Genomic DNA, 19,490 nt, shown 5'->3' on the forward strand with positions numbered 1-19,490 from the left:
GGCCCCGCTTTGGCGACAGTGAGGACCGGGGGGCGACGTTGCGGTTCAACGCGCAGAGGACGTATGACCTTATAATGTAACTGGTAAGTGTCGTTTTAAGCTAATGCTAACTCCCCAACAACGTCACTGTTTTTGATAACGTCGTTAACTTTCCAACATGTTAAGTTAACTTTAAACGCATTACGTTGGGCATAACCTTACATTACCAATCGAGCGCAACTTTTTTTTGTATTAAACAAGGTGGCCATGTTTTGCCATTTGTCGGCTAATGATTACGTTAAATGCTAGCTAACCTTTAGCCGCACAAGAAGTTACTGCGACATTTGCCGCCAGAGACAGAAAATATTTTTTTCCCTCCAAAAAGTAAGTAAGTGGTGGAACATAAAATAGAGTTGTGAAAGTAACGTTACGTGAAATTTAAAGTAAAGTTCACCGACTTCGGCATCGCGCGGAGCCCACGTGCGGCTGCCACCTGCTCTTAAGGTCGGTGCTGTCCGACCCAGGCGATACGAAGTCAATGGTAAACTGTCAACAGTCCATTTTGTGTCAATGGGCTGCTCCAATAATCTCGATTATTTAGTTTAACGTGATTTACTTCAGGGGGGCGGAACGGTGAGATGACTTTAAAGGTGCTTGTTGAAAACGGAAAATATGGAAAATAAAAGGGGTCAGATCACAAGTGGGTCCAGCACCAACGTCAATGGGGTCTACGTTCAACCATATTCCTCTGTCCAACATCCACAACTCCGTAGTCCTCCCTTGCTCCCAGTACCCATGAGGACATGCAGCCGTACAGGTGGCCTGGTCATGAGCTGCAGCTTCTTGGAGAGCTGCAGAGACAACAAAACAACGCCCAATTCTGTGATGTCCTGTTGAAAACTGATGGTGAGCCATGTAGCATACTGGCAGCTTTAAATCAAATGGTGATTAAAATATTAAGCTTTTTTTTTTTTTTTCTTCCTCTTCCTGCTCGTAAAGGTATCACGGTCCCGACCCACAGTTGCGTCCTTGCAGCGCTCAGTCCTTACCTGTCTCAGAGGCTGTTGTCCTCCCCGTCCCCCCCGTTGGGCCAGAAGCGTGAGCTCTGTCTCCAGGCGGTAAAGGCCCAGACGCTGCTGAAGCTCGTGAGCCTTCTGTACTCCGGGGAGGTGGAGGTGAACGGAAGCGCGGAGCAGAATGACTTGCTGTCTGCAGCGGGCCAGTTTGGGATCGCAGACTTTGTTAACGGACAGAGAAATGCAGAAGGGTGGGAGGGGGGACTCCAGAAAAGTTGTTTTGGGAGTTTCGGAGAGAAGAACGAAAGCAGACAAACTCCGGCTGCGCAAGTTCAGGCCGGAGGGGCCGGATGGAGGAACGCAGTTTGTCCAGTCGAAATGAGAAATTGTGTATCCACAGGGAAACATAATGTTGAAGCTGATCAAAAGACTGTGGGATGTTCCACGAAACACTCACAAACTGAACGTCCACACCCAGTACCCGAACCCGCTGTAGCTACACATTCGTATTGTTCGACCTCATTGGAATCCCAACGCGTCACACGTGATGAACATTTCAGCTCCGCACCGCGCTCACATATCCCCTCGGCGCACAGTGGAGCACAAAGTGATGGAGGGTCCACAACGGACCGATCCTCCGGCAGTGTCCCAAATTCCACGCCGCTTTTGTCCAGCAGCGGGACGACCTTCCCCGTCTCGCCCAACGAAGACTCAAACTCCTCATCACCTCCGGACGACAGCGCCAACGAGCAGTCGTCTAAGATGGGGGATAGCATGCAGGTGTTGGATGAGGAAGGAACAGGAAACACAAACGGCAAAACAGCTGCCATTGGGGAAAGAGATGAGATGCCAGGAGAGGAAAGGGGAAGCTCCGCAGAGAAGAGGCATGCACACGTAGGGATGAAGAGCCTGTCCAAGATGAGACAGATGCAGGAGATGGAGACTTCTATTAAGGTATGAAAGACTACTTAGTCATGTCATGGAGAAAACAAACCACGAATGGAGGTTTCTTCCAAAGTTTGTGTGTTTTATGAACTTTAAAGACTTTGAGGAGATTAGAAATTTACTTTGAAGTCCAAGTTCCTTGTAATGAACAGGGAAGTTTGAGACACATTAAACGGGGAGTCCAATACCCCGTCAGGTATGGAGCGCGTTCTAGCTCAGGAAGGGTCTATTTGCCCACCCACAGCTTTGGGTTTAAGTTGGATCTTCTGCCAGGGATCTTGACATACCTCTCTCATCTCACTTGTCTACCATCATGCGTAAATAAACAAGACTTTCTCTTTCGCGCCTTGGGGACACCTCAGAGACATATTTGGTTTGCTAGCTGAGGCTGCTTTGAGCATTTAATGGAGTTGTGTCATGCAGTCTCTGATCTTAACATACTGGGAATAACAGTCACTTCTGGTAATGCGTGGCGTTGCCAAGCGTTTCTCAAACATGATGTAATTGGAGAATACAGATCTGTTGCAGCTTTCAACTTCAGTGAACATTTCATCAAATTCGTCTGGGAATCAGACTCGCTCAACTGCTGCTGCCTTTATGTTTGAGCCATGTGTTCGCTTCCCCTGAAGCGTGCTTATGAAATGTCATTTCTACATCTCATAAGCAAAGAATGAAAAGGGAATTTGAGGATCTATTTTCTCGACAGAGTTGTCTATTCTCAGCATTGCTGCCCTTTACAATGCCATGACACACTTGTAAGAAGCCCTTTGGTTTTAATCCCTGGTGTATTTTCTTTCCTTTGTGCAGATGAAGCTGAGGAGGAGGATCAATGGAGAAGTGTGGGAGGTTGTGAATGTGCAAGACACAGAGGATGCGTTGTCAGTTAACTCCCTGAAACAGGTATACGTGTGTGCTGGTGTTTAGTACGTATTACTTTAAAACAATTTTAAGTGCAGAGTGCATGGCACCTCTTTCAATAAATGGAAAGGAAAGGACCTTTTTGATCTTGTTCATACCGGGTGCTGTGCTGTGGGAAAAAGGCCGTCACTGCTAATTATACGTAACTAATAACATGAACACAGAATTTGATCCCCTGTTTATTTAATAGTCCTGATATGATTCTTATCACCTCGTTATCCTTTTACAGGATGACTCCAGCCACAAAAGGCTGCGCGCTGACCCGGTGAGCCGTGAGCCTCCTCTTTCTTGTGTCCAGCCAGGCCCAACTCATAAACCGGAGGCCCCGGCTATTCAACCCGCAACCAATCACTCCACCGAGCAACCGCCTCACCCTGACTACGACCCCCAGCTTCTGTCCAGTGACTTCTTCAGTGAAGAGCTTGAGTCGGTCCCGCTGAACCAGGCTGCAGGCTCTGCAGAGGAGTGTGACGAGCAAATGGAGAAGCTGCTGGAGGACATCATGATGGGTCTGAACATCCTGCCAAACTTGGACAGAGACTGCAAAGAGTCTGATTGTCCTCAAACGGACCAGGAAGGAGTACTGGCCAATTGCCGGGTCCCAGTTACAGAGAACAAGTGGCAGCAGAGTCAAACTCGTGTTGCCGCCGGGGCCGCGGGATGTGAGTATTACCAGGACTTTGAGACGCCAATTGGCAACACAGCAACCAATACAGGTATGTTGATGCACTCGTCTTATGATTTGTATTGTGTGCCCTGTTGATGTATTTAAACATGATTATGTCATTGCTAACAGCAGGTTAATGTGTTGCCAGGCGGTGGTTTAATGAAACAAGTAGTCATTTTTAAGGGATTGGTTTATTAGAATAAGGAAAAATTTCATATTCACATATTCTGACCCCTTCTCCTTTATATTTACTAAAATAACTTATAATACATATTGAATCATGGAAAACAACAATTTCAGTCTTTGTAAAAATAGTAGTTTCTTCAAACTGCTGGCGTGTACACCGCTATTCTATCTACTATTGTGCTCCACTAACTATGGATAAGTACCTCATACACACCCAACTTCAGAAAAGCTGAGCTATTCCTTTAATCCGAGGTGATGACGTCAAATTTGTTATTTTGTTCAAATGTAGTTACTTTATTTCATTTTATATATGAGTAAAATTCAGAAAACTACTTGAAGGATTTAAATTAATAATTGATTCTTCAATAAAAAGTAAGTATTGTCCAGTGTACTATACACCCAGTGTGCGTTACTAAACAACACAAGGTTGGGTAAAGTACCTGAAATGTTACTTTCTGTATGTCACCCGTAAATTCAGGTTGATTGATGGTGGTCTTTTCACCTGTTGTACAGGTATCTATTGTAATTTTACAGCTCAGAACCAGCCCGGCTGTTCAAGCCTCTCCTCGGCACAGCCGGCTGCTGTCCAGGAGCACCAGACCTCCTCCGGGAATCCCTCATCCGTCACGCCTGTGGGAGGAAGAGAAGGAACAAGCCTGCAGGGCGCCACGCTGTGCAAAACGCTACATTGTCAATATCCAGAAGCGAGGCAATTTGCATCCCGCACTTATTCCCCAGCGTGCCAGGAACCGCCCTCACAAGACAATCGGCACACGGTGGAGCCTTTTCTCCACGTTAATGAAAATGGAGCCCAGTCCTTGCAGCCCTTACGTTGCATGGATGACTTGCGGCTTCCTCGATGTCTCTCTCCGTTAGAACCGTCCACCTCCACAGCAAAACATCAGCCCGACCTCAACAGCTCCACGCACCACAGCGATATTTTTGAGCTACAGTCACCTGTGCGCGGACGACCCTGGCTTGCCATAAAACCCAGATTACTACAATTCCCTCTCAGTGCCATGGTTCATGGAGAAAGTAAAAGTGTGTCTTTTCCCCGGCAGTCAAATTGCAGCAACTCTTCACAGCGAGAGCAGAAACAGCCGGAGTTGAATCCACCAGGTGGGGAAACCCGGACAGCACCTTGTTCCGTTCGAGAGGTGAAAGAGAGGGAAGCAATATCCGGTGGTCATGAACACGTGCCAGAGGAGAAATCTGATCTCCGGAAGGTGAAGAAAAATGTAAAATGTAAACAAGTGGACACTAAAGGTGAAGGTGTGGTGGCTAAAAAGAGGAAAAGGGCGCACTCCGGTCATCCACTGAACACCAGTTCTCCTTCAGAGTACATTCGAGTGAAAGTCAGTGATGGAGCAAAAGGTCAAATGAACCTCGGCGTCTGTTTAGTCAGTTTGTCAAGCAACAACGTCCTGGCAAAGGAAAGAGAAATGGCCGCCAGTTCAAACGTGCCCAACCCCTTTGCAGGGAAAACTAATGAACCGTCGACCATCACAGAAAGTCAGAGAGAGACAACCAGAGGGCCCGGAGATCCCACTACCAGTCCCATGCGGATCAGGACCAGGGGCTTTTTGAAAAAAACTCAAGAGACCCCGGGTAGCTCAAGCACAGAAAGTCCTGTTTTGAAATCCGCTTCCTGCAGAGCTCAAATTTTGAATAAACAAGACGCACCCGAGCAGGGCCGCGGGAGGCTGCGGTCAAAGAGGGGCCGCGGGAGGCCGCGGAAAATAGCAGTCGAAGCGATCCCGCCAGACAAAACGAGCCACGATGTAAAAAGAGAGGAGCAAATTGACGGCGGTTTGTCAAAGGAGGGGAGCAGGAAGACAAGGAGGTGTATGAAACAGATCGGGAATGAACGCGAATCGGAGGCGGTTCCGCCGCCGGCCTTCAGCGCTGAGGCGGGCCGCGACGCCGACGTGATCCCTGACCGGAGACTACGCGGAGCGACCAAACCATCCAGGATGGTCAATCTGAAGGAGTTCCAGAAGCTCGTCAAGCGCCAACACTCAAAGACCAGAAAGTCCAGAACGGAAGTGAAGAACAGCCAGGACGAGGAAAGCCGCGATACCGCAAGAGTCGCAGAGTGTGAGGACGAGAAGGCGCGCGGCAGCGGATTTGGAGAATTAACTCGCGAGACAGAAATGGACGTCGCAAAGCCCCGGGACGGGGACGTGCTTAAAGAGTGTCTCCACATCTCTAATATCGTAGTTGATGATAATAATAACGATCCAATTTTTAACAAATCAGCGGCTGAGGATGGCGAGTCCCAGGGAGACGAGCCGAACGTCTCTGCCAGTGAGTCCCGGCCAGTGTCGGCCTGCGACGTCTCGGGAGAAGAGGCCGCGTTAGCAGCTGAGACGGAGCAGCCACTGAAGTGTCCCGATGAAGGTAAAGGAGTTCTTTCCCGTCTTGGGGCGCTTACTTGCAAACTCTTTTGTGTACAGTAAGAGTAGAAAATGAAGACGATCACACTATGGAACCATTGTATATTAAGTATCACTTTGATTTAATACAATTATGTTTTACTTAATTGTTTTTAAAATGACATGGAGACAAGCCACATTACATTGCAAAAGGTTGTTTTGACAGGAATAGGCTTAATTCGTCCAAATCACACCAAAATGCAGCAATAATAGACAAAGTACTCTGATCTTTTATATTTGAATTTTGTTAAGGTCTTGATACAACTATTTAAAAAATACTCCATTATAAGAAAATCGTGAATCATCTTACAAGAACAAAAGTATTATCAGCAGTAAGTAGTGCTTTCCCCAAAAACTCTGTTCTAATCAGGATTCAGTTCTAAATGAAATAAAACCTGAAAGGGCTTAAGGCTGGCGTTGACAGTTTTGCAGTCGATGCTTCAGTAGTTCAGGAGTGAGATCCGTCCCTGCAGCTAACATTAGCCATGGCAAATTAGTGTTTCCATAAAATGTGTTTTAAAAATGAAAGCTAATTATTTTACAGATCTACAATGTCTAGTCTTACTGCTCATGACACAATAATAAAGAAATGTTGATTATTTTATTTTATTTTTATTCTAATCTCGCAGAACCGTTCATCATTAAGAAACGGGACCGAAAGCAAAAGACGGGAGGATTGGAAACATTAACATAATTTTTTTAGCACTATTTCATTACAAATAAATTTTTGGCTAAAAGCAAAAATTGTAAATATTTACAAATAAACATATCTATTCAGATAATAAATGTACATTCAAACAAGAAGCCCCTACTATTTTTTTCTGTAAGAGGTCCGTGGTTCAATCCGTCATGGATTCAATCTTTACCTTCTTTTTAAAAAAACATTTTTTGTATAGTCTGTAAAGTACTTTGTAACTCCCGATGCAGTGGCGCTCTGGTACAGTACCTCTAAAAGCACAGTTTGGGCATAAATGTTCTTTTGTTACGTTTCCCCGCTGACTTGCCAAAGATTCCAAGATACCTAGAAAAGGCAGCTGACGACTATAGCGAACAATGTCCCAATTTCTTCAGATAATCCTTCGTGCCTTCTTTACGCAGCCCGTGGTAAAGGGGAGTCAGGTGAAACACCGCAGACTGCCATCCACGACGAAGGATCGTTTCACAGTGACACGCACTTGCCTCAAGAAGACGAAATGCCTCTGTTGAGCCACGGGACGCCACAGAGGACGAGTGAACCGCAGTCGGGCGCTGGGTCCGGCGGCAGCAGCGGCTGCGATGAAGAGGAGGTAGACGTCCTGCTCTTCACTCCAGACAAAGTGCCGCCGACCCAAGAGTGTGAGAATGGACTCGACCACATGGAGATAACTCCCGAGGAAGAGGACGAGGACGATGGGAATGAGATTGATGTAACCGGAGATGAGGCAGAGTAATACTTTTGTATTTGTGCATAGTTTTTACTATGTTGTGTGACTAATTCAGCACTTTGGTGGGCTGAGCATTATGTTCTCCCTGATGTGGTTTTATGTATGTCCACAAAGATGCCAGACAAAGTCCGTTAAGCTGGGAAGCTTATGTAAAATAGATTTTTACGTCACTCCTTTTTATGTTTTGTCCACCAGTGAGAGTCTGGCAAATATAATATAAGCTCTATGCTGCTGGTTTTACCTTCATTTAGTTCAATGTACGACTGTTCGAATGGATGTCTGAGTTCCATTAATAATAGACTAGATAATCGATTACAAAAAAAGAAAAAAAGTTCTTACTGTTGTTCGCATTGTTCACGTTTGTCAATTTTATTAGTTTTATATTTTCAGGGGATATTGAATGGTCATACTAAAAGCACTTGTGACATTGGATCCCTCTCAAAGTGACTATTGTTGAACAGAAACCTTATTTTGAGCTTGTATTTGTAAAGCACAGCGTGTTTTTTTGTAATTGACATAGTTATGGGTTATTAAAAAAAAGTGTGTCAAATTGTTTTGCCATCTAAATGTCTCCTTGAACATCCGTGGCCCAGACAGGCGCGAGAGGGCGCCGTGTCTCCGCCGCCACTTCAAAACCAACTTTATTGGCAACGGAAGTGTGAGCGGAAACGGCGCACACGTGTTTTGCGTCTCGCAGGTTTGAAGGTTAAAGAAGAAACACCGGGTAGGTATCCAGTCCGCCGTCGGTCTCCGGGAGGGTTGCTGTTTTTCCTTTGGTAGCCAAAGCTGTGTGTGAGCAGCGCAGCAGCGCGGACATGGACCCCGTGAAGGCGCAGCAGCTGGCGGCCGAGCTGGAGGTGGAGATGATGGCTGACATGTACAACCGGTAAAGAGAACCAGCTAACGGCTAAAGCGAGCTATATCTTTTATGCGCATGAGATTCTTGCAAACTTCGTTTAGATAGTCTGTTAAACTCGACGTGCTGTAACAGAGGGTCGTCTGACGGTGAAGGTCAGCTGCGTTTAGTGAAGGTGGAGCTGTATGATGCTAAGCGATTAGCATGTAGCCCCAAGCTAAGCTACATGTGACAGCTATTCATTCAGATGACTGACCAGACAGACAGCAAGCAACGGCTTCTATTTTTACTACCAAATAATAGTGCAACTTGATTAATTACTTAGTTCGTATTTATAATTCGTTTTGTTGTATAGCAATGATGGGCAATATCTTTTGTACATGTAATTTAAAAATGGAATGGAAGCGGTGTAATACTTCATCATTTAATAATTTCTCTGCAGCAGAAGGAACTTGATAGCAGCTCGATATGTTTTTATAGAAAGAAAATCATCTATTGTAATGCATCTTTTAACAAACATCTACAAAATATTCCCCAGAAAACTAATGCTTAAAGAACTCATCAATCTCTAAACGGATACGCGTTAAATTAATTTTGACGGGAGGTTAAATCTTTATTACGTGAGAAAAGACGTGTGTCTATTGGAGCTCAATGGCCTTTTAAATGGAGTTTCTGCCTTAAAATGTTTTCCATGAATGTAAATTCATTTTCACTAATGGGAGTACCGGTTTAGAGCAGCTGTACAGGTGTTATAATGACATTAATGAAGCAGCTTCTGGTGTTGTGCACGCTGGTCCGCTGGGGCACTTGACCCGGACAGATGCACACTAGAGGTACACTACATATCATTTAGCTGACGCTTTCATCCAAAGCAATTTATAAGTGCATTTTAACCATAAAGATAAAAACTCAAGAACAAGAAACAATTTCATCAACTAACACCAAGATGAGTGAACATGTTTCCTGTAACAAATTCAAATTATTTCAAGATAAAGTCCAAAAACACACGGGAACTTTGAAACAGGATTTGTAGGCTTTTTTCTAGTTTCATGCACCTAACTTTTATTCAGATGTATAGATATCTTTCTAGTTTCAAGTTTGTCAGATTAATTTAAAGTTAATGTGATCACATCCAAACTCAACAAATCATTTCTTCAACCAATTTACTTGGTCAAGCAAGGTCGACCTCATTACTACATTAAGAAAATAAATTGCGGGTTTCCAGTAGATGGCACTGTGCAGTTTTACCACATTGCATTGACTAAATCTTAAGGTGCTCCATCATAATAAAATGTTCCTGTAAATGTTTTAACATGTGCAATAATTCTAGTAATTTAGTTCTTTAACAATCTTTCTTCTCAGCATGACCAACGCCTGCCACAGGAAGTGTGTCCCGCCACATTACAAGGAGGCGGAGCTGACAAAGGGGGAGTCTGTGTGCTTGGACCGCTGCGTTGCCAAATACCTGGACCTTCACGAGCGGCTGGGACGCAAGCTGACCGAGCTCTCCGTCCAGGACGAGGAAACGATGAGGAAGGCATCTCTGGGAAGCGGATAGACACTAACGAAAGGCTCAAAGTAGAACATCCTGGGGATTAAAAGGTTATGGGTTATTGAGTGGGTGGGTTTTGTTTGGGGAATCAATCAAATGTGAAGATCAATGCTCTTGAGAACCACAAAGAGGGACTGCTTTCCTGCAGAGGTCAAGGATGAGACGGATGGTGCTCGGATGGAGTCACCGTAGGACCTGGTGGAATGACGACGACACCTTGAAACTGCTCCACCTCAGGATGAGTCTGATTAATGTTTCCTTTTATTTTGGCCCACTGACCTGATCATCAACAGGAAAGGGGAGGATGTGTAATTGTCTCTAATCCATACATTTGTTTTTTAGCTGCCTGGCGTCCCAGGCGGGTACTGGCTCTTATACAATGAGGTTGAAACAGACACCATTTACATTTAATATTTGTTCCCACGTCACCTTTTGAACAGGTGAATTATTTATTTTTTTTTCTAACATGGCAGGGCGATAAACAGCGATCCTCTTCATAATGTTGCTACACAACATGCAATTCAGTTAGACACATTGTTGACAATTACAAGTTGTCTGTCATGCAGACATGGCTCTTTACAAAGCAGTTAAATACAGATGTATCGAGGGCGTCTCCGGAATGAATTATGTATTCTTTGAATGTTTTAGTTGACACAAGATGCTGATTAGTTTAATGTCTTGGATGGTGCTGTATTGGCTTTATCTGTAAACTCCGTTACAGACTACTAGGCTCCTCAGATGGGATGAAATTGGACTGAATTGGATGCTTGTGCAGGCTGCGTTGTGTTGTCTGACTGGACCATGTTGTTGTTTTTGACCTGATATGTTTTTGTTTTCATGTCCATGAAGCAGCTTTTCCCCCAACATGTCGGAGAAGCTGCACAGTGTTAAGAACTCTAATAAAACTGTCATTTTAACACGAGTTTTTACACTTTCTTCCTACGGGGATTAACGTGGTGACCTCTGATCGTCGCGCGCGTGTCCGGTTGACGGTTCGGTAAACACGTGGCTGCGCCTTTAAGACCGCGAGGCCGCGTACACATGAGGAAGTGAACACTACCGGATTTCGCTTCCCTCTGTAAACTTGTATTTATATACACAACGTTGCTCTTTGCGTCGGAAAGGGGAACTTGCAGCTGCCGAGAGCCGAACCGACGCAGCGACACCGGAGGGCGTCTCGTGTTACCGCGAAGCAACACGGTAAGTAACCGGTGTGGAAGCAGCGGCTCGTTATCGCGTTAATGGTTCTTACGTCAAACTAGAATGCAGTTTAACTCCGATCAGAGGACGACTTCAAATGGGTGTTTAAACGTGTCTAAACGTGTCATTGTCACGTTGAGTGACGTTTAAATACGAGATCAGTCGGAGGTTTATTCCAATAAAAGTTAATTAAACGGGAATCTTAAGTAGTTTGTTTTAAAGGTAATACCGGGGAAAAGAGCTACAACTACGTACAATGAACACTTGAGGAAAACTAAATGCTTAAATTGAAGATGCACCTAGTTTAAGGGTTCTTGTTGACTTCATAGTTTGTGGAACGCGTTGGTGTGGCCTTCGTTATGAATTTACAGCAATTACAATTTACAAACACATCGTGATGAAGTCCTATTGTCAAGCATCATGTCTTTGTCTAAATTACCAAAATGTTCATCTAAGTTAATACGATTTCTGCTCCTACCTCAAGGTAGTTCAATCCAAAATGATTTCACTTTAAACTGTTTAGCTCATTTTGCACTGAGGTTTTTGGTTAAATAGGAACATTTTTAATACTTTGGATTTACAGTGTGTTTAATTATACAGGGCTATAACAAAATACACTTTATAGGTTTTAGACGCTAGCAAAGTTTGTACGGTCGTAGTGAGAAAAGGGAAGTAAATCTGACTTCTGAGTGATGACATGGAAGGTTAATTCATTGTTATTTTACATATATTTATGTATATATATATATATATATATATATATAAAAAAGATTACCCAAAATAAAAATAAGAAAAATTAAAGGTTCCCGAATTTAATTATGTTGATAGTTTAGATTTATCCAGCCTGAGATTTTGTCTCAACTTTATAATGTGACCTGTAAAAACTGAAAACATTTTTTGTTTTTAAGATATTTGAGCCTTTACAGAAATAATGTTACAACGTTGTTTTGTCAGTGGGCTCATAAACCCGTGTGCTACTCCGTTTTGTCACTAGATGGATGCAGAAGATCAAGACGCGTTGGTCAGGGACGCTGATCAGCCTGTAGAACCTCCCAATGGCGTCATAAATGAACTGCTGAACGTGGGACAAGACGACAAACTGCAAGGCCAGGTAACTCCCCACCGTCTCATTATAAGTGTAGTCCCGTCTCTGTGATCCTCAGGTTTCCATTGAAAGAGACTCACTTCTTCTTTTTTGAGTACGATAACATTTTCTATTCAAACAACTGCAGAAATGTGTATTCCTTTTCTTTCCTCAGATGGAGGAGTTCCTCGGCCCGCAGGCAGAGTACAACGAGGATGAGGAGGAGAGGAAGTACTACCGGAGGAAGAGGCTCGGTGTCATCAAGAATGTGCTCGCAGCCAGTGTTGGAGCCATGATTGTGTACAGTGTGTACATGGGTGAGTCTGATTGTAGCAAACACACTAAAATGGACACAGAAAGACTATGTTCTCTTTAAATCTACTTTTGTCCGTGCGCATGCTACGTCAAAGGCCTACTGCAGATGCAGCTGATCCTCCATTATGACATGACCTACCGCGAGGTGAAGTACAGCAACCTCGGGCTGGAGGACATCGATCGCAAGATGCTGATGGGCATCAATGTAACTCCCATCATGGGCCTGCTGTACACCCCTGTACTTATTAGGTACACACACGCACACGCGTGTCCTTGCTCTGCCTGCGCGTACTCTATGATAATGACGACTACATTTGCTACTATCGCTCTGTGAAGGTTTTTAGGCACAAAGTGGATGATGTTCCTGGCTTCGGGAATCTACGCGCTCTTCGTCTCGACCAATTACTGGGAGCGGTACTACACCTTGGTTCCATCCGCCGTGGCCATCGGCGTGGCCATTGTGCCGCTCTGGGCCTCGCTGGGGAATTATATCACAAGGTGAGAGACGGGCCGTGACAGGCTGCCTGCGTAAAGATGTTTCCTGAGAGGCGGAAGCTTGAACCGCAACACGTCAGAGAACACGGAGCTCACTGAAGGGGAACCAGTCCCAGATCGCCGCTCCTACCGTCACCGCAACAACATTACCTGAATTACAACTTCCCCTTCTCGATGGTTTCTCATCTTATAACGCCTAAAGATTACTTATTGACCCGCAATCTAAACATAACCATTGATATTGACCATGTCTAACAACTATCAATGCTTTAAAACAGACTATGGGATCTAACAGATCTTACAAAAATGATTATTTGGGTACTCTTATCCCCACCAATTATCAGCAATTTCAGTTTGAGATATTTGTTTCAAACTAAAAATACTTTTTTTTCCAAATTCTTGAGTGTAGTTTTTTTAAAATCGTCATGACAAATGAGAGATTGTTGTCTCAAAACATACTTTGTTAGTCGGCCAATCTATGCAATGCTAAAATCAACAGTTAACCCAGTTTTATTTTATTTTGCAAAGCCCTGTTTTATTTCTGATACAAACAAAATTCCTTCAAGACAAACTGTTTATTTTCCTTTATTTTTTTAAGTATAGGAGCGATTGCAAACATTGGAACTTGGGTGGGATCGCATAAGTATAAACGCAGAGGAGAGGTCAGGTGATTTCCGTGTGCTTATAGCGAAAGCACGGCTGAATCTCTCCCCATCCATCCGGACTTTAAACCAACCCCTCGTGGTCCCGTGCGTCGGCTTTATTGAACGCACAGTGAACTTATTCTCTCACTCAAACACATGCAGGATGGCGCAGCAGTACTACGAGTACGTCAACTACAAGGAAGACCACGTGCAGGAGCAGAAGAAGCTCCCCAAGGGAGCGTGCCACAAATACATCATCGTCTTCCAGTCGGTCTTCTACATCGTCTTCCACGTGAGTCTCGAATCATTTCGTGTCTTCGTGCCGCGTTTGACGTCGGGTAATGAGTTTGCACGACAATAATGAGGACGATCCCTGTCTTCTGTCTTTTCCTCGCCAGCTGAGTTTTGTCTTCGCGCAGTTCCCCATGCGCTTCGTCCTCAACGGCACCCTGCACGATGACGAGCACGTTCTCTATAATGTCCACTCCTGCGGTAACGACACATGTCACTTCACCTCCACCAGTGAACCATTACATACAAATGACTGCGAGACGACCATTTATAAGGATTCAATTATTTTGTCCAATGTCACAAACTTAGCAAGAGTTACAGATATTATGCTTAGATACTTTCTTATAGAGTTAGATGAGATGGATTCCACTCTTAGCTGGTTTCTAAACCACTTTCCGGAGGTATAAGAAGAAGAAGAAAAAAAATCCACCTTCCAGCGTCTCTATTGTACCTCTAGTCGACAGGCAAAGATCCGCTCGCCGACACGGTGTCCAGCTTCGCATTTACCGTACAAACCCGAGAATAGTGTTGATTCTCTTATCTAACTCTCCGAAAGAAGGTACATGTGCAGTTTCTTTTCACTCATTATTCTGAATGTTCTAGCTTCAGCCTGGATCACTAGCTGGTGAACGTTGCGGTCATCTGGAATCAGATGTTTGTTTCTTTGGAGTTTGTGAAAACTTGCTGTGGGAACCAGGCTGGTCTTTGAGCTTATGTATATTATTTGATTTACAAGTTGTCTCGTTTTGCATTTTAGTTGAGTGAGTAAAAACACATTTTATCTTCAAATCCTTTCGGCAAAAATAGCAACACTCGTTCCCAGACACATTGAGGCCACACCATCACGACTCATCTCTGCCTGCTGTAGTGTGCTTACAGCTCTTCGCTGTTCAGCGCCAGGTCACGTGTTTCTTTGCTCTAGTCCATCCAATTGCACGCAGAGGCATTTTTCGCCCATTGATGAAGCCCCTTAGAAAGCTGAAATGGACTCTGATGTTCAACAGTTTGCTTGGGGAGTTCGTTCAGGCGATGTGGGAACTGAAACAGAGCCAACCGCCTCTAAAGGCGATAATTGATCTTATTCTGCTCAAATAACCAAACATCAACTAATGTCGCTTTACATGTTTAACTTTTTTATTTCTTAATGTATGATAAAATGTCGCATTGTATTACTCTTTAGAGAAGAGAGCACAAACTTCAGTGTTCACCCTCTCGCAGGCCATGTGTTAGGCTAGCATGCACCGTAAGTTTCATCAAAGATACGAAATGCTGAAGGAAACTCGAGAGGGCCTCACAAAGCTGAAAGGAACACTTCTGCTAAACTAAACTGTCTCACCTCTGGCCAAGTCACTTCCTTTTTTATTGTAAACACCAATAGGGGGAGAGACCACTGTACAGATGTTGCTATTGCCAGCGGGTCTTTGGACAGACGTTGAGTGTCTGAAACTGCTTGCACGCTTTCTAAAGCAGAAATGACATGTGGCGGTGTATTGCCTTCTGGTACCGCCGCGTCGCGTCCTTGTGGTTGATCCGTTCTCTTCCCCTGACAGGAGCAAACATTAGTGGGGTGATCCCCGGCTTCAACACCACTGTGCTGAAGAACCTGCCTCGCTCCATGCTGCTCATCCACGTGGAGAGTGTCCTCATGGGCTTCGCCTTCCTCGCCATGGTCATCGTAAGTTCCAAACGGCCCGGCGGGATTTGGCCCTCGTAGCACTTTAGACGACCGGTGTGAGGAATGGGTTGTCGTACCGTAAAGTTGCCTTTTAGATTGACCAATATATTTATTGCTCTATTTATTGGAGTTCATCTCGTCTGGAAAGCAAAGCATGCATCATGCATCATTCCTAATCAATCAAAACTAAACGATGTCTTTTCGCTGTTGCCCACAGTTCCTTGCGCTCTGTGGAGCCGCCTACCGCCCGACGGAGGAAATCGACCTGCGCAGTATTGGCTGGGGAAACATCTTCCAGCTGCCTTTCAAACACCTTCGAGATTACCGCCTGCGACTGCTCTGCCCCTTCTTCATCTACAGCGGCTTTGAAATGTTGTTTGCTGTCACAGGATTTTCCCTGGTAGAGGACCGCGGCTGTCACTTACCAATCAGGAAGAGTAGAACATATACGTATTTCATCTCATTTCTTTCTTTCTTTCCCCCTTTCGCAGTCCTATGGCGTCTGTGTTTTGGGCCTGAGGAAGCTGTGGCTCCTCATCATGGTCTATGGCCTCTCCTGCTCCGTCTTCTCCTCCCTCTCCCTCTGCCTGCTGCGCCTCCCGCGCTGGGTGTGTCTGATGGGCGGCGCGGCTGTGCACGCGGTGCTGCTGGTGGTGCTCCTGGTGTTCTCTCCACCTCCTAAGAGCCCAGAGTATCTGGGCGCCCTGCTGGTGATCTCTGTGCTGTGGGGACTCGGCACAGCGCTGAACAAGACGGGCGTCAGCAGTGAGTGGCGGTCGAGGCGTCTGTAGATGCGACTCCTCAGTTCCTACATGACACGTGTCTCCTCTCTGTGTGTGTGTGTGTGTGTGTGTGTGTGTGTGTGTGTGTGTGTGTGTGTGTGTGTGTGTGTGTGTGTGTGTGTGTGTGTGTGTGTGTGTGTGTGTGTGTGTGTGTGTGTGTGTGTGTGTGTGTGTGTGTCAGCTCTGCTCGGTATGCTCTACGCTGAGGAGAAAGAGCGGCTGGACTTTGTCTTCACCATCTATCACTGGTGGCAGGCCATCGCCATCTTCATCGTCTACCTGTGGTCCCACCTGCCAATGAGGGTACGCTGTGTGTGGGTTCAGAAAACTTTGAAAGTGTGTCTGTGTCTCGGGTAAAAAAACAAAAAAAAACCTCGAAGAAAAGACTGTTCGTTTGGATTTACATTTTTAAAGGAAATGTTCCTACTTATAACTTTATTCTCTTATTACTACTGTCACTCCTCCTCAGGCGAAACTCTCCATCCTGTTGGCCACTTTATTGGTGGCCTGCTGCTGTTATTGGGTGATGGAGCGTCGGCTCGCCCGTAAAGTGCCTTACAGGCTGCCTCGCATCCCGCGGCCGCGGCACAAGGTGAGCTCATGACGCCTGATTCATAGTATCAGTTGAAGGGCAGCGGTCACAGGCCCAGGAGACGTACAGCAGAATACTAGTAATGTGATGTAACGTCCAGAATCACAATGTTCTGTGTCCGTTCGGAAATGTTTTTTATCATATATCTTATTTCAACTTTCTGTAGCCTTTATATTTCAATCAAAGCTTATAAGTGTCGTCTTTTTTTCTTCTGTTTACATCATTTGAATGTTTTATATTAATTTGCTGAGGGGAGAAAGTTTCTGTTTGCTCACCTTGGATCTTGATTTAAGACGTCTAATCATGGTTTTCTTACATCACATATAGTTTAGAGCCAATCACGGTCAAATATGCAATACAAATTGGATGTTGAAATATAAAACCTACGTACACTGAAAATAGATGAAAGTAATAAAATAACATGTGCTTATTTATAGCTGCATTAATAACGGATAAGGCTGTCAAATATATTTTGCATGTGGGAAAAAGTCAAGTTACAGTTTCTATAACTGTCAACTTGCCACTTGTTATGATAATAACAAGCAGAACTAAGTTTTATGTGTTGCATTATACACCTTTTAAAGGCTACTGTGTTTTACAGTCGTTTGACAGTCTAATGCAACGGCCCTACAGTAAATACTTCAGGAACGTTAAATGTTTATGTTGAAACTTTTGAAAGATGTGTTCATACAACTGTATCATCCTTTTTGGAGGCGCTAGTCTGTTAAACTGTATTCTGTTATACATGTTTTCCTACTCTAATTGATATAATTGAGGTGCACACAATATTAAAATCGCATCCAAAAGCAACATTCAGTTTATCAACAGCGGAGCAGTACAAGCGTCATGAAAGGAGGACCTTATAGGAGGAGGAAGCATCATGATCGCAGGCCTCAATATGCTTGTATATGTTTCGTTTGGCCTTGAAAGTGTGTATTCTACGTGCTGTTTCTTTTTGATTTTGGAATGAATCTTATTACAACCACAGCTCATTGTTAAATGTCTTACTGGTGACTAAAAGTGAAAAAAACCTTCAAAAAACCTCAGTCTAATTAGTATTTTATGTGTGCAGGTTAAAGGTTACCGCTACCTTGAGGAGGACAACTCAGATGAGTCGGACTCTGAGAGAAGTGAGGATGATGACAAAGAGGAGGAGGAGGAGGAGGACGAAGAGCATGTGGCGGAGGAGATGGGAGCAGAGGACAGGAGGGAAGAAGGCCAAGACGATGGGGTCCAGGGAGTTGACTCACCCGAAGCCAGGAGGAGAGGGGCCGAGGGCCACAGACGGGAGGACGCCCATGTGAAGGACGGAGTGAGGGAAGAGCGGGAGGGAGGATGAGAGAGGAGACAAAGGACAATGAACGAGGGAAGTTTTTGGACTGATTAAAGGATTTCTTTTCTGGCACAAGCGTTGATAAATGAGTTATGAGTAATTATCCATTCCACTATAATTACAACAGTGATTCAGAAGATACGGTCCACAATTTGTAAGTGCTATATTTATATTCAACAATAGGTATATCCATTTTAAAAGGGATAAACTGCTCACTGGATTGAAAAAATAAAATAACTGCAACACTTTTGTTGTGGCAGCTGTTCTAATCATAGAGGTCACAGCAGCGGCTTTATCAAGAAAAAAACTTTCTCTTCAAACACAATTGAGTTTCATTTTAATTAAACTTCACTAAAAAGAAACCTCAAAGCAACAGAAAAGGGAATGAGGTATTGATTTTCTTAGCGTGTCCTGAGCGTGAGGTGCGTTTGGATGGAGTCATATTTAGCCTGCTGGACGTGAGACACATAAGTAGTCTTTGCCACTTCCAACAACTATTTCAACTTGCTCTGGGTGGAATCCCACCTGACTTTTCAATCAACCAATGTCAATGCTGCTTGATTTGTATTTTATGTGTGCAGGTTTCCTGATTTCCCTGATGTTGCATTGTTACCTGTTCATTTATGTAATGTCATTTTACTGACTTAAACAGTGTGGAACCTGAAAATATGTTGTGCTTCTCTTGATTACACCTGTACATTCAACTAAAGATGGTGTTGAAGTTAACAGCTGGTGGGCAGTGTGACGTCTACTTAACGCTCATCGCCATGGAAACTTTAAAGTAAGGCCAAAACAAAGAATAGCTAGACTTAATTAGTTTCATTTCAATTTCGTTGCTGTTAATAATGTGACACATCTACACACCCACATATGTATAAATACAGAGCAATTTAGTGAATAAAGGAGTTCCTTTTACTTATGTTATTACTAATCCAATTACTGAGAGTATCTTGAAAGAACTCATTTCAAACTAAAAGTAATTTATTCTGTTAAAAAAAACGATCCTCAGAAATACATTTTATAAAACTTCAGTTTGCAGTTTTGAATGAATGCTGTAATAACCTTAAACATTGGGTTATTACAGACACGTTTAATTGTCCT

General features: G+C 44.2%; 3 protein-coding genes across 4 annotated transcripts; all 3 read left to right on the top strand.

Moving 5' to 3' along the window:
- The first annotated feature begins 7 nt into the window (after positions 1–7).
- LOC144382988 (uncharacterized) lies at positions 8–8,120 on the top strand. 2 transcript variants are annotated; one of them, XM_078080538.1, is made up of 7 exons: positions 8–83; positions 753–885; positions 979–1,949; positions 2,748–2,840; positions 3,088–3,574; positions 4,225–6,111; positions 7,245–8,120. In XM_078080538.1, exons 2-7 carry the CDS (start codon positions 783–785, stop codon positions 7,574–7,576), a joined length of 3,873 nt encoding a protein of 1,290 aa, XP_077936664.1. In that variant the 5' UTR covers positions 8–83; positions 753–782; the 3' UTR covers positions 7,577–8,120. The 2 variants fall into 2 exon arrangements, with proteins under 2 accessions (XP_077936664.1, XP_077936665.1); XM_078080539.1 differs by lacking the exon at positions 8–83 and having other exon boundaries at positions 660–885.
- An 80-nt stretch (positions 8,121–8,200) lies between these two features.
- On the top strand, positions 8,201–10,895 carry LOC120825064 (mitochondrial import inner membrane translocase subunit Tim10). The gene is made up of 2 exons (XM_040186411.2): positions 8,201–8,456; positions 9,789–10,895. The coding sequence occupies exons 1-2, from the start codon at positions 8,386–8,388 to the stop codon at positions 9,982–9,984; spliced, it is 267 nt and encodes an 88-aa protein (XP_040042345.1). The 5' UTR covers positions 8,201–8,385; the 3' UTR covers positions 9,985–10,895.
- Positions 10,896–10,991: 96 nt separating this feature from the next.
- LOC120825061 (protein unc-93 homolog B1) lies at positions 10,992–19,056 on the top strand. The gene is made up of 13 exons (XM_040186407.2): positions 10,992–11,178; positions 12,173–12,289; positions 12,438–12,579; positions 12,673–12,826; positions 12,914–13,075; positions 13,879–14,008; positions 14,115–14,208; positions 15,558–15,682; positions 15,900–16,082; positions 16,174–16,447; positions 16,646–16,767; positions 16,934–17,056; positions 18,129–19,056. Exons 2-13 carry the CDS (start codon positions 12,173–12,175, stop codon positions 18,393–18,395), a joined length of 1,893 nt encoding a protein of 630 aa, XP_040042341.2. The 5' UTR covers positions 10,992–11,178; the 3' UTR covers positions 18,396–19,056.
- Positions 19,057–19,490: the final 434 nt, after the last annotated feature.

The sequence above is a fragment of the Gasterosteus aculeatus genome, chromosome 9 (genome assembly GCF_964276395.1).
Source record: "Gasterosteus aculeatus chromosome 9, fGasAcu3.hap1.1, whole genome shotgun sequence".
NCBI classification, from domain to species: Eukaryota; Metazoa; Chordata; class Actinopteri; order Perciformes; family Gasterosteidae; genus Gasterosteus; species Gasterosteus aculeatus.